Here is a 27,864-nt window from a genome sequence, read left to right on the forward strand (position 1 = left end):
TTAAATAAATTTCAGATGCAGGAGAACCATTTCAGAAGAGCAATGAGATGGATTTGCCTCTTGGTAAAGGAATAACACTTTCTGCAATCTAGCAGGAAGAGCCTGATGCATGTACAAACAAAATGGAGAGCGAGTGGAAGAAGTATTACTGTAGGTTGCAAAGTCTGTTGGTTTGAATTAATACAGTTTGGGATAATTTTAAATGCTATGGCTCAATACTATGAAATAATGGGGGAGTTATTTTATAGATTTTTAGCCTTCTCTGCCAAGAGGGCTGGTCCCTCACCAAACTACAAATCCCAAGATTCCACAGCATTAAGCTATGGCAGTTAATGTGGTGTCAAAATGCATTAATTAGATAGATATGCACAAAGGCAATCTAGATAACTTGACTAGTTCGGAACTGCTTGTAGTCTAATGGCTTGTCCCCATGTAAGCTGCCTGGAGTCCCTTCGGGGAGATGGTGGCGGGATACAAAAATAAAGTTGTTTTTGTTGTTGTTGTTATTATTATTATTATTATTATTATTATTATTATTATCTTACTGAAGAAAAAGAAAAACTGTGTTAAAGAGACAAAAATGGACTGTTTTCAACATGACATGTGCTCTAAATGGGAAGTGGACGATGGCAAATGGGACTACATTTGTGCAGAATTAGAAAAAAAATCATCACAATTTGAACCATGAGCTGCTGGTGATTACATTGTTTTTGCCTGTTAAAGAAATGGAGATCTGTCAGTGTAGATAACTTTTCAAAAATGAGGGGTAGAAAGATTAAAAACTTGCTGGAAATCAGTTTTTGGCGTGTCTGGAAACCCCGATAACAAGAATCTTGGACTTATGAGGATTTATGTAAGGATGGTAAGGGTGCGATGCAAGTCACTGCCCCACAGTTTCCCCCGTTGTCCCATGGATTCACTCTGCTGTCCCTGGCTTATGGACTCCATTTGAGGAGGTCCATAGTTACATGTAACCTTAGATACATTGTGTTTTCCTTCCTGACTCCTCATTTACTAGATTGCAGCCACCGTGAGCAATTGGGGTCTGTTTTCCTGTTGATTCGGAAGCAACTGACTGATGTTCTCACTTGTTTTTGTGACCAATCTCTTTTGTGACAGGAAAAAGCAGGGTCCTTATCGTAATTCCACCTCACATTGGAGACCACTCACAGAAAAGGGGTGGGGTGGGAATGCCAGAGGAACAGATCTCTGCCATTTGCAGTGGTTGCTGACCAATAAGCGGGGACTGCTGGACTTTTACAGTCGTTATCTATTCCTTAAAGTAGTTGAATGTATAGGAATAATTAATATGCCATTTAGGTTATGTGTTCGTAACTTCCTTAGTGAATTAAAAAACCACATACGATTAAACCAGCCTAAAAGTCAAACATGCAATTAAAACACTTCAATAATTAGCCTTGATTTCAGAATCTAAAGGTGCCTTTATGCTGTAGAATGTATATAGCTTGACATCACTTAAACTGGCACAACGATGCTATGCAACCATGGGAGTTATGATTTGGTGAGGCACCAGCAAAGAAGACTCAAGGTCTTATAGAACCACAACTCCCAGAATCCGATAGCATTGGGCCATTTCAGTTCAAATGTTATCGAGCTGCATTCATTCTACAGTATAGATGCAGTTCTGTTTGCCTTGCCAGTAGCTCAAAAGGGATGGAGTCCGTCTGATTTCTCTCAAGAAGGAGTTTGACAACCAAGAAGCTGTTACCGAGAAAGCCCTAGCCCTGCCTTGTGTATTCACCATTCGAGGTTCTCGGGGTGATAGAATATGCAGCAGGGGCTCTTTTGTCAATCTCAAAATTTGAACAGACTTGAATGGAGAGAGGTGGGTCTGCAAATGTATGAAAGCTACAGTTTCATGCAAACATGAAACATGAAACATGAAACAGTTTCATGCAAACAGTCCTGAACTCACTGGGACTTTGTTTCTACTACAAATACACATAGGATCATATTGCTATTATGATAATGGCAACCCTTTTGAGGAGTTTTTGCAATGTACAAAATCTATGTGTTTGCCACAAGAGGTCAGTGTATACTTTTGCTTGTTTGTTTCATTCCCGTTATCACAATCTATGCTGATATTAACAAATGATATACCGTGAGGTGGGCGACAAAGAGATCACAAAGTCCAAATTTATAGCATTTCCTGCTTTCCTGAATACCACTGTGCCTTGAGGTCTTTGTGGTGAATCATTGCTTAAAAGTGTATTTAATGCTGCCTTGTAAAGTGGACAAGCTTAATAAAATACTACTTAGCTGTGGCAATCAGTTTCCTCGCCCACTCATGCACATCTGGCAAGTATTGCATATGCCTGTGGATACGTACAGTCAGGCATGCACACACATTTGTCAGGCAATGCTACACCTTCCTAAGCTATTTACTTTTTGAAAGAGACAAATGGAAGTAGATATCAACAGTGTAAGTGCAAAAGAGGGGAAGAAAGAGAGAAAAATGGGATGTAAAGTGAGCATGTCACATGTATACCTATATCTAATGCATTTGCACTCAGGGCTGTGTAGACACCTTTTATTTTAGGGAAGGAACCCATTTACTGCAAAGCAAACCCTCACAGCATCTGATTTCTCTATTTATAGAACAACTGTTCTGCTGAGCACACATCATTCATGGCAATTAAAGCCAATTGTGTTACACAGTGATATTCTACAAAATCAGAATATGGTAGAACCAACCAGATGCTGCTTATGAAATATTAAGCCTTGTCTCAATAAGAACATCCTGGCTTTTACTGTGAAATGTCGTCAAGGAGGATGTGAGCCTAACCCTGCAAGGCAAAGAATCCCAAATGCTTAGCGGTGGCTGCAGAGGACTATTACATGTCCAACATTCATTGCTCAGGCTGTCTTTCTGATCAACTTTTCTCATGGTTCCTGAGAGTGTTCTGAGAAGGAAAGGCACCTTGCCTACCTGCAGAGTACCTCCCATATTTCTACAGTGGGATGTGCCTCCTGTTACTATTTCCCTCGCTTTTCTCCTGTGTTTCATGCAAAAAACATGCCAGATTCTCTGTTTTTTGTGTGTATCAGGAGTGGCTTGAGAAAGTGCAAGTCGTCTCTGCTTTGAGAGAATTGGCAGACTGCAAGGACATTGACCAGGGGACACCTGGATGTTTTACCATCCTGTGGGAGGCTTCTCTCATGTCCCTGCATGGGAAGCTGGAGCTGACAGATGGGAGCTCACCCTGTTCCCTGGATTTGAACCGCCAACCTTTTGGTCAGCAGTCCTACTGGCACAAGGGTTTAACCCATTGCGCCACTGGGGACTCCAGTCTTTGTGAACAGGGAGCATCTTAATGAATTTTAACTTAATGAATTTTAACATTTCACAGCTATGCAAGATCTCCTGGGACTAAGTTCCATTGTACTGAAGTTACATTCACTTCTCATGGCTTGTAATCAGAGGTGGGAAAGGGAAGTTTATGGCATCATAGCTCTCAGAAGCCCATTGGAGAATTCTGGGAACTGCATTAAAATTACTTTTCATGTTCTGTCTAAGGTTGGGTTGACCCCATCAGCCTTATGGCTGCCTTCAAAGGTCAGTTTTTAATTGTAAGGCTGTATAAATGTAACTATGTTGACCTGGCATTGAAAGCCTCATGGGCCACATAAAATTTTATGGCAGGTCGGATTTGTCCTGTGGGCCTTGCTTTTGACACGTGTGCTCCACACTGTAGAATCGATGAGATTGACACAACTTTTACTGCCAATGTGATGGAATGATGGGAGTTGTAGTTTGGAGCTCAATCCAAGATGTTATAGCTTTATATAAAGGGCACCCTGGTAGTGCAGTGGGTTAAACAGCTGAACTGCTGAACTTGCTGACTGAAAGGTTGTAGTTCAAATCTGGGGAAAGGGGTGAGCTCCCACTATTAGGCCCAGCTTCTGCCATCCTAGGAGTCTGAAAACATGCAAATATGAGTAGATCAATAGGTAAAGCTTCTGTGGGAAGGTAACAGTGCTCCATGCAGTCATACCAGCCACATGATCTTGGAGGTGTCTACAGACAACGCTGGCTCTTCAGGCTAGAAATGGAGATGAGGACCACCGCCCAGAGTTGGACATGACTAGACTTAAAGTCAGGGGAAACCTTTACCTTTACTTTTAGCTTTATATAACATTCTTGCTTTTTTATAAATGGGAGCTTGTTCCTGCATTTTACTGACTCTTCTTTTCTTTTATCTGTTTTCCTTTACAGACAAGAAGACAACTTTCCTCAGGCTCCAGAGCTATGTACTTGGACCATAAAGATGACAGTGCAATCTCTAGAAAAGTAGACATGGAGTTGACCCAAGCTGCTGTTCCACACCATGCGGATTTGCTTGGAAATGTAGCTGTGGAACCAATTCCCAACAATCTGAGCGAGCTGAAGCTGTTGAAAGAAATGATGGCTGTTCAGGGAGAACCCGCAAAACCCTATGCAAAGAGTGCTCCAGAATCTGATTGCTCCATTACATTGGGGAAAGATTACAACCCTTTCAATATGCAGGGGAGGTAAGGGAAACAAGAGTAAACAGATTCTATTTTTTCTGATATATATTCATTTTTTTAAAGAAAAATCTCACAGACGCAATAAATGTTTTATTTAATATCTTCCTGCAGGATAAGGAATGGGAAAGAACCATATGGGAAACTATAGTAGCCAATTGCTGAGGGAGGATATTCTTTTAGGGCTAATCTCTGTTTTTATAGGAACTGCGTGCAATATTTTCCCACATGTTCTTGTCCTTATTGAGGTTTCATTTAAATAAAATGTTTACCAAATGCACACAAATGCCATTGTACTGATAAAATGATATCTAAATGACCAAACTGCATCAGATATGTGTCTTAAAGGGACAAACTTTGCTGTTATGGCTGACTGCTGGAGACATAAAAGTGATGTATGCTACTACAGTTATGATAGCAAGAATACTATGCACTCCTTCTGGGCTTGATTATGTGGAGTGATGAGCATGTATGAAATTATCTAGTAGTTCATTTTTATCTCTTCTGAGGTGCCCTGAGGTGGAAGTGGCGCTGGTTGTCCTTGCTTCTTTGTATTCTCTTACTGCACAAGTATTGTTTCATATCCCTCAATTGTTCCTATTTGGCACTGACAGTCCTGCTCAATCCTCTGTTATCCTATTTTTTTTACCGTCTTTCAAATGCCCAAGGTTTTCCATCCGCATCCTACTTTCCCTCTTTGTCTCCAGCTGTAAACTAAGTCATTTTCACTCATTTAACATAGGAGGAAGAAGGAGAGGAGAAGGCAGAATCGTGTCCTTTCCTGTATATCTGGGTAAAAGCAAACTGCTGCAACTTCTCCTAGCTCTTTTACAACCTCATCATATGGGCTACTTTGTCTGTTGTATGCCACTTGCTCACCCTCTTTGCCATGGAGCTCATCACATGATGTACATTTACTTCTGGTGGGGCTTCATGGCAAAGTGGGAGAGCAAGTGACGTACGCTGCTGTGACATGGGACACTTCCCGTGTTGTTGTTGCAACAATGGGGGAAAGCTGGGCTGTAGATGCTTCCCCTTATGGAATTGGGCCAGCAATAAATCGGGCAATATGTGGGGCAATGGATTCTTCATGCCCCTCACTAGGACCCCACAGGTATCCTTGTCATCCTGCAGTGGAAGGTAGGCAAGTGGCCTTTTGGCAGGTAGGGAACATAGTCAACCTTGGTGCTTATCATTTTCAATGTTGTTTCATCTGTGAAATGTGAGAAAATATAGCGTCTGGATTGCTCAAATTGAAACCTAACCTCCCCCTTCCTGAGATTGGTTTAGAAAGGGCATTTTTGCTGAAATGTACATGCCACCAGAGAAGTCTAGGGAGCAACCTTGTAGAAAGAGAAAAGGAGAAAACTTTGTGGAAAGAGAAAAGTTTGGTTTTTCTAGATGGCCTTTATCTTTATCTGGCACTACTATCCTGCAAGATCCTTGCCATCATGCAGAGGAAGGTAGGCAGGTGTCCTTCTGGCAGGTAGGGACCAGAGTCAGCCAGGAACATTATGCTGCCTGAGGTGGATAAGCAAATGGTGTCTCTTGGCACAAATTCATGACATCCAAAGTCAGCCAGGTTATTTTGATGCCTGAGTGAGAAAATGCCACAAGTCACACTCCTCATTTTATGAGCAGTAAAAATAGAATAACATGCTGCAGTTACGTCAGGCAGTATATTTGGGGTATCAGCCACTTGCTATTTTTTATTTATGATTGTAATAAATGGATAAACAAACAAATGCAAAACCAAACAAATAAACAAATAGCTTGTGCAGTATGGTGATTTGAGAGTTGGAAGATGACTTGGAGACCAGGGACTGATTCCCCACTCAGGGAATAGAAACTCATTGGGTAACCTTGGCGAGTCATGTATTTTCAGCTTCAGAAAACTGTGTGATAGGTTTGCCCTAGGGTTGCCATAAGCTGGAAATGACCTGAAGGTATACAAGAACAAAATAAGTTCTAACAATTTGATGATGCCCCAAATAAATGCCCTTTGCTTTTACTAACAGAAGGGACTTTCCTTGGTGCTGGTGTTTTCTGCTGCTGCTGTTATAGCACCGGAGCTGTTCTTATGGACAAGGTTCCCCTGGGTTTTGTAAAGAATGTACAACATTGGGAGTCCTGCTCATATTTATGGTTATGCAGACACTTGAATTTCCTATTTTGACTTTTTTGAGTGGAAACAGGATTACAACAGGTGAATCTCTTAGCATTTAGCAGGTACGAAAACATCCTAATATTATATAACATATAGTATGTGTGGGTCATCTGTTGTGAGTGAGGTTGATGCTTACTTTTCCTATTTTTCATGCCAAGTTTGAGTAGCTTCTTCATAGGATATGCATAACAGTAAATTTCTAATTTCATGATGGTTGTTGGCATACCATCATGAAATATTTCTGGCTTTTATGATTCCTGTAAGGCATGAGATCTCACAGGCACCTGGAGATCTCATGAGAAGCAGGCATGTAGCCGGGGGGGGGGGGGGGGGCTCGGGGGGCTTCAGCCCCCCCCCCCCGAAATTTTCATGGTGGTTCGCGAAAAGGCCTTAATGGTGCATTATTTAAACTGTTATGTTTATTCATATCATGATCTGATCACCATACTCAATATATCCCATATGCATGGGGGTATTGGGGTAATGATACAAAAGGTTTGCTAGGCTAGACCCTCTTTCACTCAGACTCAGCCCCCCCCCCCGAAAATCAGCCCCCCCGAACCCCCCCCTGAAAAAAAATCAGCCCCCCCCCCCCGAAACGAAATCGTGGCTATGGGCCTGATGAGAAGCCCTTCTTTTGTGAGGCTAGAGGTGAGCCTTGTGTAGGATGACTTCAGGGACCTTGGGTGCCTCAGTCTAGTGTTAAGCTGGCAACTGAGTGGAAAAACATAGTTAAAACAAGGCTCAACACCAGGCCTTCTTTCTTCTCCTGCCTTCATACTGCATCATGAATTTCAATATCAGGTGTTACTATTTGGAAAACCTGGGAACCTTTCTTATGGTGTGAGATAAAATATCCTCATATGGACTGTTAATATCCTATTATGGATTGGAGAACAGGAGTAAACAGACATATTATGATGAAGAAAATGAAGCAGACTGAAGTATCAAATAGTCTGACTTGCTTTAAAGCACAGAGTTTAGAAAAATTGGACTACAATTCTGAGAAACCTCCAGTCCGCTCATAAACATGGTGGCTAGGGAATGATATTTCAAAGTATGGGCAAGTTAACTGCTCCATGTTGTTAGAGTACATCTTTACACAATGAGTAATTTACTTACAGAATTTATTGTCAAGTAGTAACAGCTTTTGGTTTGCATGGCTGTAAAGGGAGGACTAGAATTGTATCTTAAGGCTACTTTCTAAGCAAGAGAACCAAAATGAAGAGTAAACAGAATTTGTTTCTTCAGGAATATATCCCACCCTGCTCTGGTTCAATATATAATGAATGTTTTATTTAACAACCTTCTGTAACTTAGTGAAAAAGAACAAAGTGTATAGTTAGGAAGCTGCAGCAGCCAAATGCCTAGGGAGGCATCTTCACTCAGGCACTTTACAAATCTGTTTTTATAGCTGTTCTGTGTACATACTGGTTTTTTGTATTGCAGTATTTTCCAACATCTTTTTTTTCTTATTGACTTTTTATTTAAATACAATATAGATCTTAGAAACAGTACCTGGCATGGATAAAATTATACATAAATTGCATAATAAATCTACACTAAGAGAACACATCCAGTAATTATTGTTGACTCCCTGGACATAAAGCATAACACATAACACCAATGTTTTGATCCTGGACATAAATGACCAGAGGGATGCTACAGGGTACTGCCTTGGTCCCAGTGCTGTTCAACATCCTTATCAATGACCTGGGAAATGGAATAGAAGGATAGCTAATACCTCAGAAGACAGGATCAGAATCCGAAATGATCTTAGTAGGTTACGCAGCTGGGCCAAAACTAACAAAATGAATTTCAATAGGGAAAATAGAAGATAGTACACTTACGTGTTAAAAAAAAGAAAAACACAGATATGGTATGCATGATACCTGGCTTGACAACTGTATATGTGAAATGGATCCAGTAGTCTTGCGACCTTACTAGGATGCTCAGGTCAAGCATTTTAGTTCTCCTGGCTTCCACAAGGAAAGGGAGGGCATCAGGGTGAATCTGTTGCCCTGCACCCAGCTTAGTCTCTGCGATGCTTTCCCCATGGGGAAAGTGTCACCCTTGTAGGGAGGCCCTGTGCTGGCTTCATTGGAAGCTTCCCATGTTGGGGTGAAAGCACCCAGCGATGCTTTCACCTTGGTTGGGGATATGGCCTATGGCAGAAGTCACATGACATCATGTAATGTCCTGCATGGGCCTCTGTCTTCCAGGTGGTATAAAAGCATCATAGGATGTGGATTCCACCTTGTCTGATGAGGTTGGGGTGGAATAATAAGTCAACAGTGTGAAGTGGCAGCCATTAGGAGTATAGTATCCAGATAAAGAGAAGTAATAGCACCACTGTATTCTTTGGTCAGGCCTTTCCTGTATCCAGTTCTGAGCACCACAATTCAAGAAGTATATTGACAAGCTGGAGTCCAGAGAAGGGTGAGCAAAATGGTAAGGTCTGGAAATCATTTCCTATGTGGAATGGCTTAGGGAGCAGAGTATGTTTAGTATGGGAAAGAGAAGGTTAAAGGGGTTGGGTATGATAGTCATGTTTGAAAGGATATCATGTTAGGACATGACATGACATGGTTTTCTGCTGCTGAAGGGGTTAGGATATGGTGCAATGGATATAAACTAGAAGAAAAGGAATTCCACCTAAATACTAGGAAGAACTTCCTGATGTAGGAGCTGTTTGGCAGTGGAAGATGCTGCCTTGGAGTGTGGTGGAGTCTGCTTCCTTGAAGATTTTCAAACAAAGGCTGGATGGCCATGTTTTGGGAGTGCTTTCATTGTGCGTTCCTTTGGTAGTGGCCTGGGCTGGGTGGACATTGTAGATTCAAAGTTTCTATGATTATAAATTTCTGTGATCTAAAATAGTATTAAAGGAATAATATTCATTTGATCCCTAATTCATTCTGCAGGTTCTATTGGTATGTTTACATTTTTAGCATTCTAAAATCTGCAGTCCTACACAACTTTCTATAAGAGAGTTACAACATAATAATCTTGAAGCATACTGAAACAAAACAAACAAACCTCAATTTATTTACCTAGTGGGCATTTGGGAAGAATACAGAAACTAAGTGAGAGAATAAAATATTTATTACTTTAATTCATCAGTTTGCTGAGCTCACATCTTTTCCAATCCTGCATGGATTTTTCCTCTTTGTGTACATATAAATCCTTATCTAAGAAAAACATCCTTCTACAGGCTGACAGTCTAATTTACTTAAAAGGTTCTAGCACCAGAAAAAGGAAAGAAATATTGAACTCGACACAACATGGGTGTCAAGTCCCTATATTTTGAAAGCTTCAAGGAAGGCCCTTCTCTCTTATTTTACCACCCTTACAGGTACTTCTGGAGGGAATATAGGAGAGGGCTTTCCTTCACAGTGACTGCTCCTAGGTTCAGTAACCTGCTTCCCTAGAATGGTACCCTTCCTTAAGGAGGTAAAGATTTTTTTTTGTTATAGTAGTCCTTTGAAGACATTTTTCAAGTAAGTAATGACTTGAGAAACTGCAAGACCCTTCTGGTGTGGGAGTATTGGCTGTCTGCGAGAATGTTGCTCAGGGGACGCCCTGATGTTTGAAGTTTTACCATCCTTGTGGGAGGCTTCTCTCATGTCCCTGCATGGGGAGCTGGAGCTGACAGAGGGAGCTCAATTCACTCTCCCTAGATTCAAACCACTGACCTGTTGGTCATCAGTCCTGCTGGCACAAGGGTTTAACCAATTGTACCACTGGGGGCTCCCTTTGAGGACGGAAAGAACCATTGCTGCATAATATGCTACGGTGCCTACCTTTGTTGTTTTACTTACAAACGGTCATACTTTTAATTTGATTGACATATCTGTTTTAACTTTAGCAAAATATCTTCTGTCCCAGGGTTGTGAAAAAGATGGGGGTAATGGTGATGATGATGCCGACAATGATGATGTCGTGGGTCAAAGCCCACTTGTATCACCATTACTATGATGGTGATACATGTGGGCTTTGACCCACATCTTTTTAATTTTATATCCACTTTATCATTCTTACAAAAGACAGGGCTCTCAAGGGTACTGGCCATGATGCCTTTATTCTACCTGCAATAATATGAGACATGATTCAACAGAAGCCTGACAGCTACTTGCTGGGGAGGCTTGGAGATCCTGCATTGACTAAGAAGTTGGTCTCAATGGCCCATGTGGTCCTTAATAACTATGTTTTTATAGCCCTGCCAACTAGAACCCTTTTCCTTTTTTCAGATCTTTATATCAAAAAGTACCTTTTCTATGTAAACTTTACTCCCATCTCTTAATACCAGTGGGGAAACCATTCAAGGCAGAAAACCTGATTTTGAGGGGTGATGATGGTGCGGCTCAGCCTTTTGAATAATTTCTTTAAAATTTAGATAAAACCTGGAACAGATTTGCTGCCCAATCAATGTGGTAATCACCAACTGCCACAGTTTGACACCAGTTTAACTGCAGTGGCACAATGCTGTGGAATCCCGCAATTTGTTGTTTGGTGAGGTGTTCGTACATTTTGACAGAGAAGGCTAAAACTGCAACTCCCATGATTCCATAGCACTGAGCCATAGCAGTTAAAGTGGTACCAAACTGCTTTCATTCTACATTGTGGAAATATTCCCATAGAGAAACATACAATAGTGAAGAAAGTCATCTACTCCAGCCCATCCCCTTCCTTGTCTGAAATGTAGCTGCACAGGATTTCTCTGGCCTCTTTGTTTGAGGGTGGAAAGATGTCAGTAACATGTAGATTTCAATCCTCTCAGGATAGCTCTGACATCTCTACCTTTATCTAAACCTTTTGAAACAGAGGGGTTTTTTTGTACTGACAGCTCTCTTGACCAAGGAGACTCATAATAGGTTTAGAAAATCCTGAATGGCATGAAAGGAGGGAATAGGAGAAAGTATGTTCTCTAGCAGAGCGTGGGCAGAAATAAGTGGCAGCTGCCTGCTGAGGGCTATCATTGCCAGCTCCCATTCGGATTCAAAAGAGAGTATTGTTCCCTTAAATTTTCTCACATCTTGTTCCCTCACCTGCCTAGACTTGTGACCATGTTGAGCCTGAAGGTCTTGTGAAGAATAGCCATTAATACCTCTTCTGGCTCATTTACCTGGCAGATCCTACTGGGCATGGGTGGGAAATGGGCATAGCAGTATGTCTTTGGAGAATATCAGCAAACAAGAATACAGTGAACTGGTAGATATGGGACATAACTTCACAAGGCTTTAACCTGTGCTGCATACTTCAGCCATGAATTAAAAACTTACCATCATGTAACATCATCCTAAATTCTCTGCAAACCAGTCTTCAAGGTGCACTGAAGCAATTCTGTATGAAAATGGTCAGAACCAATTTTAAGGCTTCTGAATGTGTGTGCAAAGAGTTATTTGAAGCAATTTCTTCCATATGGCAATCAGAACCCACTTCCGCTGTGAGTTTTAGGGCCAGTGACATATCATTTTATGGGCTGACCTTCTCTCTGCTGCAAAGTCACAAGTGTCAAACTCAAGGCTTGTGTGGACTGAATCTGGCCTATGTGTGATTTTATGTGGCCCTCCAATGCTGGACTACAGCTTCTGTATTCCTCATCATTAGACATCATGAATAGAGTTGATGGGAGCTGGGATGAAGTACCATCCAGAAGGCTGCCATTTGTTCTGATTAGTTGGAATAGTGGGGTTTGAATTTAGATGCAAGGCTTGTGGATGTTTGCCTTTAAAATGTCCTTTAACTTTTCTCCAACCTCAGGGTCATAAGTGCAGTTGGGTTGCAATTCCCATTATTCCCAGTCCACATGGCACATATGCAAAAGTGATGGGAGTTGTCGTTCAATAACTCCTGGGGACCCAAACTGGGTAAAAACTAAAGAGCACTGACCACTATGTAAGATAATTATAGTTGGCCCTCTGTATCCATGGATTCTCTGTCCACAGATTCAAAAGCCCTTTCAAGGCAATCGTATGGCTGATGTGGCCCAGCAGCAGTTGTAAGGTCATTGTGAGATAAGACCACTAGGCTTGGTGTGATAAGAAGAGGGATCAGGCAGACTGATTTGAGATGTATTGTTGAAGGCTTTCATGGCTGGAATCACTGGGTTGTTGTAGGTATTTTCAGGCTATATGGCCATGGTCCTCTAGACCATGGCCATATAGCCCGACAAAACCTACAACAACCCAGTGATTTGAGATGGCAAGCCCATTTTAGGAGCCTCATGTAGTTAACACCCTTTGTTTACTTGGACTTGTAAAAGGTGTTCGACAGTGTCCATCATCGAAAGTTCCTATTACAGGATAAGCTAAAACAGGATAAGGAAAAAAGTCTTTTTTTTTTTTTGGTCTAGATCAGTAAAAATCACAGATGTAATAAATTGGTAACTCATAGTATCTGTATCTGGGGACTAAAACATATTAATAAATGAGCTGGAATTTGGTGGGCAGGTTTGCCAAGGGCATAAAGTTGTCCAGGATGTCTTAAAATAAAAATAGTAGTTCAGGATTTCTCTGTATTCCAAAATAGGAGAATTGGCATTTAAATGAAAAGTGTTGTTTACTGTAAAACTATTTAGAATGCTGCACATTAGGGCAAAAAGGCCTAATTTCACATATATGTGACTGTCCAGGAAAGAGATTTGAAGATTATGATGGCTAGATCAGTGAAAACATTGAGCCTGTATATAGCAGCTGAGAAAAAGGTAAATTTCAGAACAATCAGGAAAGGAATGTAAAACCAAATTACCAATGCCATTATTTGGTTTGATCACCCTACATACTGTTATGATTTCCACACACTCCAAGGAGTACCAAAATGTTCAAGTAACTCCCCTGGGAGAGATAGTTATAATATGTAGAGATTTGTGGATTTTTAGTTCAGCAAAAGGACAGGTTGGAGAGGATGTAATATGGAGATATACAGTTAGACATGAAATAGTGACTGTGAAGAAGAGGTTCTCATGATAGAAAGGGGATTACACAATGAAAGGTAACTGTGGGAGACTCACAAATGGAAATACTTCTTCATGCAGTGAACAGTTAAATTGTGGAGTTTGTGCTGACAACTGCCAAACTTTAAAGGAGTTTTAGGCAAATGAAAGGAGTTTTAGGCAAATGATATTTGCTCATGTGGCTCTTCCATCCAAAGATCTCCTTGCTGCATCAAATAGTTGTTATTCTTTTTTCCCTTGCTTCTGAATAAGTATTGCCCCAGGGGATAGGACTGAGTCCAATGGTTTGAAGGATAGATTTTAATTGAACATTAGCAGGAACTTCTTGACAGTGAGAGCAATTTGGCAATGGAAAAATATTGAGAGATGGTGAAGCCTCCTTGTCTGGATGTCTTCAACAAAAAGCTGATAGCTACTTGCTGGGGATGCTTTTGCTGGAGATCCTGCATTGCCCAGGGGATTGGACTCAGTGGCCCATGAGGCCCCTTGTGATTATGTTTTCATAGCCCTGCCATCCAGAACACTTTTAATGTTGTCATCTGCTACTTTTTTTCAAATGTTTACATGTAAAAGGACTTTATTCCCATCTCTTTCTAAATTAAGCCTAAAGATGTGCAACTGAAACAATCACATATTATTTCCCTTCCTCCATTTCTTTTCTTCTGTTATTTCTGTTGAGTTTAGATTGTCAGTTCCTTGGTCCAAGAACCCAACTTTTTTCATTCTGTAAAATGCTGGGTATATTGATGTAACTATGAAAATGACTGCTGTCCATTTTAAGTGTTTATATGATTGTTTATATGATTTAAGTGTTTATATGATTTCATCACAGTTTCTATATTATGGAGAGAGACAGTTGCCTCAGGTAGCCAATGGTAAGGCAATGGCAGCTTCCAGCTTATTTTGCAACATCTAAACTAGTATGCTATTGAAAGGTGTGGTGGTGGACCTGGTGTGGATCTCCATTGCACAATTTAGAGCAGTTTCATTTCACTTTAACTGTCGTGGCTCCATCACATGGAATCCTGGAATTTGTACTTTGTTCCAGAGAGTGGATTAGCTAATTGTTAGTACAGGTTTAACATTGCTTATCCAGAATTTTAAAACCCAAAATTCTCCAAAATTGTCCCTATAGGTGGCTGAGATACTGACACCTTTGCTTTTTGAGGTTCAATGTACATACATTTTGTTTTCTGCACACAATTAGCAAAACATTGTGTATAAAATTGCCTTCAGCTGATGTGTGTAAGATGTATATGAAAACAAAAGGCATGTATAGAAATGGGTACCATCTCTAATATATCTCATTGTGTACATATATGCAAATTCCCATAAGTAAAAAATATCCATTATCCCAAACACTTCTGGTCCTAAGCATTTTGGATAAAGACTATTCAACCTGTACCACCAAAATACAGATGTCTGTAGGATGGAGCAGAAGTAATTACAATGGTATTAGGCCGCTATAATTTGCAGTGTAAATAAATCCTACATGCCATTGTTAGGATTAGAGTAAGATTCAAGTCCAAGTTTGGTCAGCTTCTAGATATGGAATCCATGAAACTGAAGGGGAGATGGCTGTGTCTTCTTGTCCTTTCCCTCAACTAGTAAAATAGCTTGGGATATTCCTATTGGGAGGAAGGACATTATTTCCATCATGTCCTACCTCTGAGCTTCTAAGGCAGGCATGGGTAAACTTTTGGATTTCATCTTCCAGAAATCCCAGCCAGCTTACCGGCTGTTAGGAACTGTGGGAGTTGAAGTCCAAAGTTTGTCCATGTCTGTTCTAAGGAGTAATAGAATGCCAGAATGAATTCTCAAGTATTCTTAGCCCAGGGACTCTTATGTAAATGTGCCAGCAGCACACTCACAGAAACACCCCAATAGATTTATATGTGAGGTGGGCCATTACCCTTTTCACTTATGTAGAACGTGTTATCTTGTTGATAAGCCCAGAGGTAGCTACGTAAGCCTGAATTAGTAACATCTTTTCTGTTTTCTTCGGATGATGATTACTTCAGCTGCTATTGTTGATTTATGTAATGTGCTTTTTGCAGTTTTGCTAATAACTCCCACCCACCCCCTTTTTGAAACCTCAGAGAGATCCAGTTTAATCTTTCTAGGAGTGATAGGAGCAACCATGCCCTGCTTCTGCCATGCCATCGACATGTGAGCACCAATCCTCTTTAGGGGTTTATTGACAGCTGTTTCATCATGTAAACCTCTTAGAGATAAAACCATGAACCTGATTTTAATGAATATGTCTGATAAAAGGAACAGGAAAGCCAAGGTGGGGTGGGAGGAAGAATAAAAGAAGGAGATCGAAAAAACGTCTGCTTCCCATTTCTTAGTGGTGTTGGTCTTATTTATAAGAAGGTGATATATGACCCAACACTGCTGAGGATGCTGTCTGTGCCTATCTCAGTGCTGATGTCTTTCTTTTTAAACAGTAGTTTTACAACTGTGTTGGGCATTTTGCCCCAGGATACAGCATGGTTACATTTGCTTCGGTCTCCTAGAGCAAATTCAGGGTAGATGCTACATATGATGATCAAAGGACAGTGCCGTTTGAAAGCTTGTATTCTTTCATCAAAAGAAGCCAGGCTAATTAAAAAGAGAATTATTCCCATATTTTTTTCAGGTCTCTTATCTGGGATCAGCAGAATTACCTTCCTTCCTAAGTCCATGCTTAGTTTGTGCTTTTTGAACATTTCTGTTTTTGGCTTATGGTCCTTAGGGGGATTGCAAAGTACAATACCTATTTCTCAAACAGGTCACATGACTGTAATGAAAGCAAATTTAAATGATAAATCCTGAAAACTGGGTTTTAAGAAGCTCCTGCTTCTCTCACAGGTTGAATACCAACATGTATCCAGAAGGTTGCTATTACAAATCTGTTCATAGTTGTATAACAGTATTAAAGAGGATTAAAGAGCTAGAAATATTTCTTTAGTCTACGTAGTTAGAAAATAGAATATCTCAAGAGACACATAGCAAGAAATATGGCAAATTTTAGTACGTTTAATCATTTCTGTAGGCAATACTCTCTCCTCCTCCTCTCTTTAATAAATGAACAAGAAAACAAACAAGCAAAAAAACATAAACAAACATTGGCTCAACTAGAAACCAACAGCCAACCCTGGGTTTTCTGGGAATCACATTTCAAATGTGTGCAGACCTAGTTCAGTTCCTTGAAGTTCTTTGGACCCAGAACTTGGGTGATTTCTGTAACTTCTTGGTTACTGAGGCCCTGTCTACACTGATCATTTAATGTAGTTTCAAATTCATATTGAAGAAAGTGGTTTCACTGTGCAGATGATGATTTAGGAAATCCTGGATCCAGCTTGAAACCCAGGTAGTGATGACACAAACCACAGAGGGCTGATGAAACATTAAGGGCTTTCTTTTGTCTGCTTTTGTTGGAAGTTTGTTGTCTGGCTCCCACAGTTTGAAACCAGCTTCAAATTTCATTAAATGGTCTGTGTAGATAGGCCTTTAGTCTTTGAATAAGCATTTCTTTTAAGTTAGTTTCCTATTATTATAGTTAGTTGCGATTAATTGGGGATTACTTGTAAAGGCTTCCAAAGCACAATGAGGCATCCAGGATAGTATTAACTTTGAGAGCTCGTATTTTATTATGAGGACTATATTGGTTAGATATATGCCTCATTTGTTTACCATCATGCTGGCACTAACTTGGGATCTGGTGACTTGGTCAGCATCTTCCAGTACATTTTTGGTTTGGGAAGCCTCTTTTCTGAATCTAACTTTGCTTGTTAACTGCTACTCCAGTTTAAATGAATGCAATTTGTAACAGAATTGAGCAACTACAGTCTCTAGTAGCTTTATTTTATGTGGCTCTTGGTGTTTGCCATTTCTTCCTATGCTAGCCATGGTTGACAGGTGTAAGCCCAAAGTGTGCAATGGTTACAGTAGTTACCAGGTATGCCCTAAGAATGTATTCATACGTATTCTGAGTTTATAGGCCTATCAGTCTTTTAACTTGAATAAAAAGTACTTTACACAGATTAGATTGTATAAAACCTATTCATGCAGAACTCTAAAGGTTTTTTTGTGTGTGTCAGGAGCAACTTGAGAAACTGCAAGTTGCTTCTGATGTGAGAGAATAGGCCGTCTGGAAGGACATCGCCCAAGGGACACCCAGAAGTGTTACCATCCTATGGGAGGTTTCTCTCATGTCCCTGCATGAGAAACTGGAGCTGACAGGTGGGAGCTCACCCTGCTCCCCAAATTCAAACCACCGACTTTTCGGTCAGCAGTCCTGCCAGTGCAAGGATTTAACCCATTGCTCTAAAGGTGAAATTTTATTGAACATTCAGCAATCAAAATGTGCAATAAGTGCTTTGTGGAGAGCAAATATTACACAATGAGTTTCACAAATTGTAAAGATACTTGCAGAATAGCCACCCTAGGACCTCATCACACTAGAGAATGAATCCACTTTAAATCTGGTTGCTGCCTCCTGCAGAATTCTGGGGTTTGTAGTTTAGGGAGGAGCCTTTAACAGCCCCACTAAACTACAAACCCCAGAAATCTGCAGGAGGCAGAAACCGGATTTAAAGCGGATTCATTCTCTAGTGTGATTAAGGGATTAGTTGGAATTAGAAGTAGCTTGATGCTATAGGCATTGTTAAGGGGAGGAAAACATGAAAGAAAAAGTATCAGAAGTAAGAATAGTATAATACTTTCCCTAATACACACACATATCAGGCAAGGTTTTTGGGAGTTGCAATATCCAGGGAAAGTACTCCCCAAAAGATAGATGTAAGAGACTGAGAATTTATCTCTTCTTGGTTCCTTTGTACTTGTGAGCCCTTCTGGCTCAAACAACCCAAGCAAATTAGCTAACCAAGGTCTTCTGCACCAAAGCTGGGTGTATGAGAAAGAGTAAAAGCTAACAAGATTATCTGCCCCAAATTTCCAGCTTTTGGGTTGTTAAAACTGATATCAACTCATTTAGGCAAGGGATTTTCAGCAAGGGTCTCCAGAAGGAGGAAGGCAGCTCAAAATATTGGTTCCTATAGACCCCACCCAAGAATAAAATGCTCCGAATTTGGAATTAGGTGTTTCACTTCTGAGCATGACTTAAACAAGAGCTTCCCTCAAACAAAGGATCTCCACCGTTGCTTCCTGAGACCCAACGTCCTGTATTTGGGTTAGTCAAAGGTGGTTGTGGCTCAGAGAAGAACCCATTTAAGAAAGGTATCATAAAAGTGTAAAGTCAATTCGTTGGCCCAAAAAACGACGTTTCCTCTCTATATTGCATTGTCTGCCACCTGAATGACCATATGCTGAAATATATAGAACCTTGTCTGGTGGATATTTAGTGTCCCAATAGTTTAATAAGGAAGCTTTAAGAAATTTGATGGTGATAGATCATGGAGTTCATCCATGGTACTAGCAACCCAATTTGACCAGGAGATATATCCTTGGCCAGACATTATTTTTGAGTGTACACATGTACATCTTGGAAGGTGTGTTGCACAGATCTGTCTGTCTTATCACAGAGTGATGTAGCATTATTCAAAGAAATTGGTCTCCATAATATGTTTTTGGTTTATCAAACTTGGCTATAAACCTTCTTGTATTTGTCTCTTTTTTGTTCTTGTAGCACATATGCAATATTAGCATTGAAGCATGAGGGGACACCCGCTACTCAACTTCAAATGGGAACAAGTATCATGCTTGGTGTAAGGCAGCACATGCTCAGAACACTAGGGATGACCATCCCTATGTCAATTAAATTATTTATTTCTACTTGGTCTTTTTAGTGCTCTACTGATACCATATTATATCTGAGAAATAAATGGTAAAGAGGTATTTTGGACTATCCAATCTATTTTCGAGCAGAATTAAATATTTAAAGTGAATGGTTGCCTTCATGTTCTTCATATTGGCTATGAATATGTGGGGGACTGATTTAGTAATTTATAAAAGAACTTGGGGAGAAGAACATTTTAAATGATGAACAATCTGGAGCTGGCACATTTTGTTTCACTGAATGCTTGCTTTGCCAGATCTCTGGTTATTTTGTAAATAAATTCCAAATGCTGAGCATTTCATGCTACAAACTACTTTCCCCCACTTAGATACAAATGTGCTACAAGATTTTTTTGTAACCAAATGCAAAGATTAAATTGAACCAGGTCTTTCCTTCCATCTCCTTTCTTCCAGGGATGTTAATTAAAGTTGTGTCACTGATACAGGAGATGTGGCATTAAAGAAAGATCCTGTGATTTAGATCAGCATCTTATGCCTCTCCTGATGGGAACATGTATCTTTGCCAACATCAAATTGTTCAACAAATACTGTGTCTCTGATTAATTTTTTTAAAGCTTCTTTAAAAAGTTTGATAAATAGTTTCATTATGGACCTCAGCATATTGTTGTTGTTGTTGTTTGCTTTCATTTCTGATGGTGACCCTAAGACGACTATATCAAGGGTTTTCTTGGCAATATACATGCAGAAGGAAGTTAGTATGACCTCATCAGATGGGCCAAAATTTGGTGCAATGCCAGTTCCTCTTCAGTTTTGCCATGGAGTTTGCCAGCTCCTTTGCTACCACATGCAACTACTCCCTTCAGGGCTCTGTAGCAAAACCGAAGAGGAACCAGCATATGCCACCTTGGGAGCAACATGCAAGGCTTCCAGGGTTGCATCAGCAACAACAGGGGGAAGCCAGGTGGTGGACCCTTCCCCAGTTGGATGGGGCTAGGGGTAAATTGGATGATGCAGAACGTGGGGTGACAGGTTTCCCGATGCCCCCCGCAGGGCACCACTGGATTCACTACAATCTGTGGTGATTCCTGTGGCAAATGTGATGCCCTTCCTCTGAAAGATGTAACTTGTTCAAGTGGGCTTCCATGGCTGAGCAGGGATTTGAAAATCGGCCTCTAGAGTTGTAATTCAACACTCAGACCACTATTATATGTGGGTACAAATGTTCACACAAATCAATGACTTACATGAGAGCTACACATTTTCTGCCCCACCAACAGTTCTATCAATCTGTGTTTTGTATGCCATAAGTATTGCAAGGTTAGTGTTGAGGCCCATGAAGCCTCTGAGGATGAGGATTTTCTTGTTGAATATGATGTTTCTGTGGGGGAAAGTAAAAGTGTTTTTTGAGATGATGGGAATGTTTTGGGTAGATCTGTTGTTGGGGAAACAGGCAGTGATTCTCATGAGAATCAGGCAAGGACTGACTCTGAAAGGAATGTGAAGGTGACAGGAGGGTTGCAGATAACCCAGTATTTACAGATCAGAAGGGATAGTGTGAAACAGAGACAAACCTGATGTTTCCAGGGATTGAAAGATAAACAAAGGGAACCCAGGTATGAGAAAAAATGATGTCATGGGCTCTTAAGTAGCTTAAGTATTTTTAAGGTATTGGAGTCAATGTTCAGTGGGGAGATCAACGTTGGATTTTCGCATGTCAAGTTGCCTGTCTTGGGAGCTCCAAGTTAGGAGCTGCTTGGGAGCTGCTTTTCTTGGGTCTGTATTTTGTTTTCCTGTTTACGTTCCATGTCTTCTTTTTGGATTACAAATCTTGTTTCAAGTTTCAAGCCTTTGGGATTATAGTCAAGTTCAAGTATCAAGCCTTTGGATTATGGTCATGTTTCTGCTTTCAAGATTTTAGATATAATTCTAGTTTAAGTGGAACAACCCTTGGATTACAGTTTATTGTTTTTGCCTTAAGTGATTTTTGGAATTCCTGTTCAGAGTTGGTCCATGCTTTTTGTTAAGCTCTGGAAATCTAGATCATGGATGTATTTTGAAACTGTTTTTTTATCTTAGACACTATTTTCTTAATAAACTTACTATTCTTGTTAAGCTGTGTGGTGTTTGGGTGAAAAAGAGATCAAGTAGGTGGCTGGGCTGCAACAGTCAGGACATTTTGATTCTTAAGGGAAAGGCAAGAAAATGCTCTCTCCTTTATTTCATGGCCACAAGCAAACTACATTTGCCTCAAATCATTCTTACTAGGCAGAGTAATGGGTTAGTTTAGAGGTGTGGAGTACACCATGTAGCATGCAGTGTTCTGTCTGACAAAAGGTCCTCCAAAAGATAAAAATGACTGGGCCTCTAGTAGAGCTAGTACATCATACAAGATGTGATACGCTTGCAGTAGAGCACTGAAAAGTTCAGCTACTTAAGTATAAGCTGACCTCATGTATAATTTGAGGGCAGCTTTGGGGACCAAAATTAGGGATTTTTATATGACTTATGAATGTCATTCCAACAAGAGGGGGAAGTGCCATCAGGGGCCCAGCTGCTCTTGGCCACCACCACAATTGCTTCACTCAGGTGACACCCTTTTGGCAAAATAGCCAGAACAGGTGCCACCACAGAGAGAAGGAACCAATGTTTCTTTGAGATTCTCCAGGGATGGACTAAGCTCTTGACTTTCACCACTCTACTCAGAAAGGAGGATGGTTCCTTTAAAAAAAAAAGAGTTAGGGTACATTATTCATATTGATTCATGGATAAATCAACCCACATTTTGGCTTGGTATTTTTTTTACTAAAATTTCTGGATTTATAGATGACTATATAGTGTAGATCCAAAAATCACTAGAACGTTGTGTGGGCTCCAGTGTTTGTTGCATGATGCAGTTATTTCAGTGTGCCTTAGGACCTCATCACAAAGGCCCATGGATTTGCCACACATTCTTATCTACCTGCCCAGCAACTGTTTTATAGCACAAAGTGGTTGATAACTTTAGAGTTGTTAACATAAATGGTAGTTTGAAGTGAAAGGAAAGGAGGGCACGGAGGGAACTGGCAGTGTTTAGTTGCCTTACTTTGTCTTTCTATTTATCCTCCTAGTCCAGCTGTTTTCAATCCAGGAGATTGTTGTATATGTTTCCAAGTGTATTTTATCTAGGGCTATCGTTTCTGTCCAGCTGATTCTTGTTTTCCTAGTGTAATTCTAAACAATAGCCTTAGCAAATTTCAATTCAGGGAAAGGTCTTTGAATCTATCTCTTAGGGAACAAAGGTTCTGACTATGATTAATGTTCTATCAAAATCCTTGAGCCAGATTGTTGTATTAGCATTTTAAAAGGGAATATTATAAAACCACAGAATAAGTACAGTGCTGAATTTATATATTGAGTTTTATTCATGCTTGTTCCCAGTTCTGACACCTAACATTCAGGGCAACCTATTTTAATTTATAGGACTTCCAACTAGGAGCTCATAAGCAGAACATTTTGTCTTCAAGAGTGCAATCCAAGTTCCATTAAATTCCAGTTAAACACTTTCTTTTGAGTAAGTAGCTTTAACATATACTATACTAGCTGTCCCCTGCCACGTGTTGCTGTGGCCCAGTCTTTTGATCTGCAAAATAAAGTAATGAGAAAGTGTTGGTTTCTAAAATATGTAATTTCTTTATGCTTGTGGGTAAACCGTATTTCTTGCTGCTTCTTTTTCAGTGTTGATGTGGAGAGTGTCTGGTTTGCCCACCCTGGTACATGCAACATAGTATTGTCCTTCTTTAAGGGTCCCTTTCAAATCTATGATACTATCTCTCTCTCTCTCTCTCTCTGTGAATCATATCTATCTATCTATCTATCTATCTATCTATAATCTATCTATCCATCTATCTATATCTATGGCTGGATGGCTCTTTGTCAGGAGGACTTTGTTTACATTTTCTTGCCCTGATGAAGGGAGTTGGATTGGATGGCCTTGAGTATTTTCTGTTGGTCATGGGGGTTCTGTGTGGGATGTTTGCCCTGATTCTGTTGTTCGTGGGGTTCAGAATGCCCTTTGATTGTAGGTGAACTGTGAATCCCAGTGACTACAACTCCCAAATGTCAAGGTATATTTCCCCCCAAACTCTATCTGTGTTCATATTTGGGCATATTGAGTGCTTGTGCCAAGTTTGGTCCAGATCCATCATGGTTTGATCCCACAGTGCTCTCAGGATGTAGGTGAACTACAACTCCCAAACTCAAGGTCAATGCCCACCAAACCCTTCCAGTATTTTCTGTTGGTCATGGGAGTTATGTGTGCCAAGTTTGGTTCAATTCCATCTTTGATCGAGTTCAGAATGCTCTTTGATTGTAGGTGAACTATAAAATCCCAGCAACTACAACTCCCAAATGACAAAATCATAATTTTTTGAGTGATGATCACTCCTTGTGTTGTGAGACGTTTTGTTGCCAAATTTGGTGTGATTTCGTTCATTGGTTCTTTTGTTTTTGAGGAACTCATTACGCACAGAGCATTTATATATATATATATATATATATATATATATATATATATATATATACATACACAATTAGAAAAAGTAAACACACAAGAATAAACAAAAAACAAGCCATTCATCACAGTGTAAGTATGTCAGAAGAGTCCTGCTGGGACAGATCAAATGCTTACTGAGGAATTTTGTTTCCTTGAATGGAGGAACCATTTGTCTATGGGAAGCAGAGATCCCATCTACACTGCAATTATACGGTCAGTGTAAAAGGGGTCCAAGACAGCAAGATGTGAGTGCATAAGCCCCATACGATCTCTGCTACTGGAGGGAACTTGTGTTCATCATGACAAGTAGCCAGGAACAAGTGTGTAGATTAGACACTGGAAGTAGGTTTGATTTACGTTCTTCTCAAGGAGGTGAAATGAATTCCTTTATGTGGCTAGTGCTAATAGAATACTACAAGAGACAATCATTCTTCTGCCTTGATGGTATCTTGAAAGGGAGGGTAGACATAGAAAATTGCCAGAGTAGCTTTCTCCAGCCTGGTACACTCTTGTTCTGAGAGCTTACAATTTTAACAGAAAAATAAAGATCTCCATGTGCAAGTTAGCTGGACCAAATTTATTCTTTGAAAAGTCCAACATGTTTTGGCTTTGTACATGAATAGATTGGCCTTTTTCAGAAGCTATATTGAAATAAACAAAAATACATATATTTACATAAAATCTTTTACAAAGGCACAACACATAAATACAATTGTTTAATTATAGATACTAAGGTTACAAACTTCTGAATACATACCATTCATTAGATTACCAGCAGAAATTTTAGGAAGTCATAAATATTTGGATTACAAGTTCCATCACTCCCAAGGGTAAAATTGCTGGTTATGGAAGATAAAAGTTTGAGCCTCAAACACTAATATATTTAATGTTTTAAAATGTATTCCAGGTTGAACATTTCTTATCTGGAATTATGAAATCCTCCCAAAATACAAAATTGTCCACATGGCTAGCTGAGAGTGACACTTTCACTTTCTGATGGACTGTGTTTCATGCACAAAATTATTAAATGGGAAGCAGAGATCCCACCTACACTGCAATTATACACTGCAATTATACACATAAACCTTCAGCTTATGTGTATAATATGTATATGAAACATAAATGCATTTTTTTGTTTAGACTTGGGTTCAATTTCAAAGATATCTCATTATATGCATATATGCAAATACAGGTATTCCAAAATCCAAAACACTACTGGTTCTAAGCATTTTGGATAAAGAATATTCAACCATTATTATTATTTTTAAAATAGAATTTCAAACATTTCAAACACCCCGAAATTTAATTATTCCCAATGCAGACATCTATATAAGTTTTTGCGAGAGACTTTACTTCTCTAATATGATATACAGTATAAGATAACAAAGTGAATTAGTTCTTGGATTTGTTAGACAAATGTGAGTTGTGATTCTTTGAAACAGAATAGCTGTTGCTTGATGTTCATTAGATGTTTGCAAACTAAAGTGGGATTTGCATACCACTTGAGACACTTTGGACAATGCTTTTGACAAAGTAACTAAGTTCTACAGATTTTTATCATCCATTCTTTATGCTCTATATTAGAGTAGATTGTTCTCGGATATCGGCTTCGCTATTTTACTCAAATTTTGACCACCACCGAATGAAGCAACCAAGACATAGTTCGTTGCTCAGAATTTTCCAATGAGGTTTTTTTCTATTCTCTTCAGTAGGGATTCAAGCCCTGGTCTTCTAGACCAGGCCTGGGCAAACTTGGACCCTTTGGGTGTTTTGGCCCAACTCCCAGAAGTCCCAGCTCATAGGAATTGTGGGAGTTGAAGTCCAAAACACCTGGAGGGCCGAAGTTTGTCCATGACTGTTTTAGACCAACATAATGGCTTAACTGTTGGGTAAGGATGCTGGGAGACCAGGATTCAAATCCCTGCTTGACCATGGAAACCCACTGGGTGACCTTGAGCAAGTCACACTTTCTCAGCCTCAGAGGAAGCCCATGGCAAACTTACTTTGAGCAAATCTTGCCAAAACAAACCCCATAGTATGTTGACCTTAGGGTATCAATAGGTTAGAAATGACTGGAAGACAGAGAACAGCAATAACAAAAATGTTATTCTCTGCCATCTAAGCCTTACAAATATAATTACCGTATATACTCGAATATAAGCCAACCCGAATGTAAGCTGAGGTATCTAATTTTACCACAAAAGCTGGGAAAATGTATTGACTCAAGTATAAGACGAGGGTGGGAAACGCAGCAGCTGCTGGTAAATTTCAAAATAAAAATTGATGCAAATAAAATTATATTAATTGAAGCATCAGTAGGTTAGATGTTTTTGAGTATTTATATAAAACTAATTTAAGATAAAAATGTCCAACTCTGATTAAACCATTATTCTAACCTTCTTCAATATAAACATGCATACATATTCTTCCAATAATAATAGAGTAAAATAATAAATGTAATAATAATAATAATAATAAATTAAAGTAATGGAAATGTAATAATAACAGAAATAGAGTAAAATAATAAATTAATAAAATAATAATAATAGAGAAAAATAATAAATAACCTTGTCTCAAGTATAGGCCAAGGGGAGCTTTTTCAGCCTAAAAAGGGGGTTGAAAAACTAAGCTTATACTCAAGTATATACATACAGTAGTTATATAAGAATACACTCTAAGTCAGTAAGAAGTTGCTCTGAGCAGTTAGCATATTTCTGGGATCAAAATATTTTGACTCTTAGTCTGTGGGGCAATTTGTTTTGTTCTAATAGCATAGAGGTTTGTGAATACATGAGGTCTTAATTTATATGAGAACACTTCCTGAGGATGTGTTCACCGAAAGCCCTTGAAATCAGAAAGAGGTCAGAAGGGAAGGATGGAGATAATTCTACTTGCCAGCTGTGACTATACCCTCAGGTGAATTCATCTGCTTAATGTAGTATCTAATTAATTAAAAATCCTCTCATTAAAACATCAACAACTCTACCTATAGCAGTGGCTCAGTAAGAAGTTGCACTGTGCTGTTAGCATATTTCTAAGGCTCAAATATTTTGAATCTTGGTCTGTGGGGCAATCTGTTTTATTAAAATGGCATGGACTTTGAACATACTTGAAGTCCTATTTTGCATGGGGAAAAATCTGCCCCAGGAGGTGTTCACCAAAAAGCCCATGAAATCAGGAAGAGGTAAAATGGGAAGGATGGAGCTCAATCTACTTGCCAGCTGTGACTGTACCCTCAGGTGAATTAATCTGCTTGATGTAGTATCTAATTAGTTAAAACCCTTTTACTTAAACATCAACAATGCTACAGACAACACTATGGAGGTGATTATAATACAGATTAACTTTCTTTCTTTCTTTCTTTCTTTCTTAAGGTATCACTTCACTTTGCCTAAATTCTTCAGCGCAAGGTCGAAAGATAGCTGTTTTACAGAGAGAAGTCCCCTGTTGAAAGTTTCCACTGAAGAAAATGGGTAAGAGAGTCATTTTAAAAATAGCATACCACAGTATCATTAACAGTTAGTGGTGCTATTGATTTCTGAGGGACCTAGTCTTGCACTTGAATATAGCCTAGGGACAATAAATATTTACTAGGGATGTGCGATCCATAAAAAAGGTTCAAAATTCATTACAAAACTAGGGGGGACGGGGACGGAGACGGACGACTGGTGCTTTTTTTCTAAATTGTTTTTAAATTTCGTTACTATTTTGTTATTGAAGGGGCACCTGTACAGAAGTGTTTATAATAATATGCTTATAACTGTATTTATGTTTGCATTGGTTGCCCTAAGGCTGGAGCGGCCTAGCTGTGAGAAATGTGTTACCATGGAAACGAGGCAGAAGAGGAGGTGGGAGGAGCTTAGAGAGTAAAGGTTTTAAAAAAGTGACAGTTAGAGTCAGTCAGGGGGAAGACTCTGAGAGAGCAGCAGAGTCAGTTTTTAGACT

The 27,864-nt window shown here is 39.6% G+C and overlaps 1 protein-coding gene across 2 annotated transcripts in view; it reads left to right on the top strand.

The window, feature by feature from the left end:
• Window positions 1-27,864, top strand: part of OCA2 (OCA2 melanosomal transmembrane protein) — a 269,025-nt gene that overhangs the window by 31,832 nt on the left and 209,329 nt on the right. For both annotated transcript variants that reach the window (XM_060769814.2, XM_060769816.2), the window contains exons 2-3: window positions 4,238-4,533; window positions 27,294-27,392. In XM_060769814.2, coding sequence (XP_060625797.2) covers window positions 4,271-4,533; window positions 27,294-27,392 — 362 coding nt within the window. In that variant the 5' untranslated portion in view covers window positions 4,238-4,270. The remainder of the gene's footprint in view (window positions 1-4,237; window positions 4,534-27,293; window positions 27,393-27,864) is intronic.

The sequence above is a fragment of the Anolis sagrei genome, chromosome 3, assembly GCF_037176765.1.
Source record: "Anolis sagrei isolate rAnoSag1 chromosome 3, rAnoSag1.mat, whole genome shotgun sequence".
Classification (NCBI taxonomy): domain Eukaryota; kingdom Metazoa; phylum Chordata; class Lepidosauria; order Squamata; family Dactyloidae; genus Anolis; species Anolis sagrei.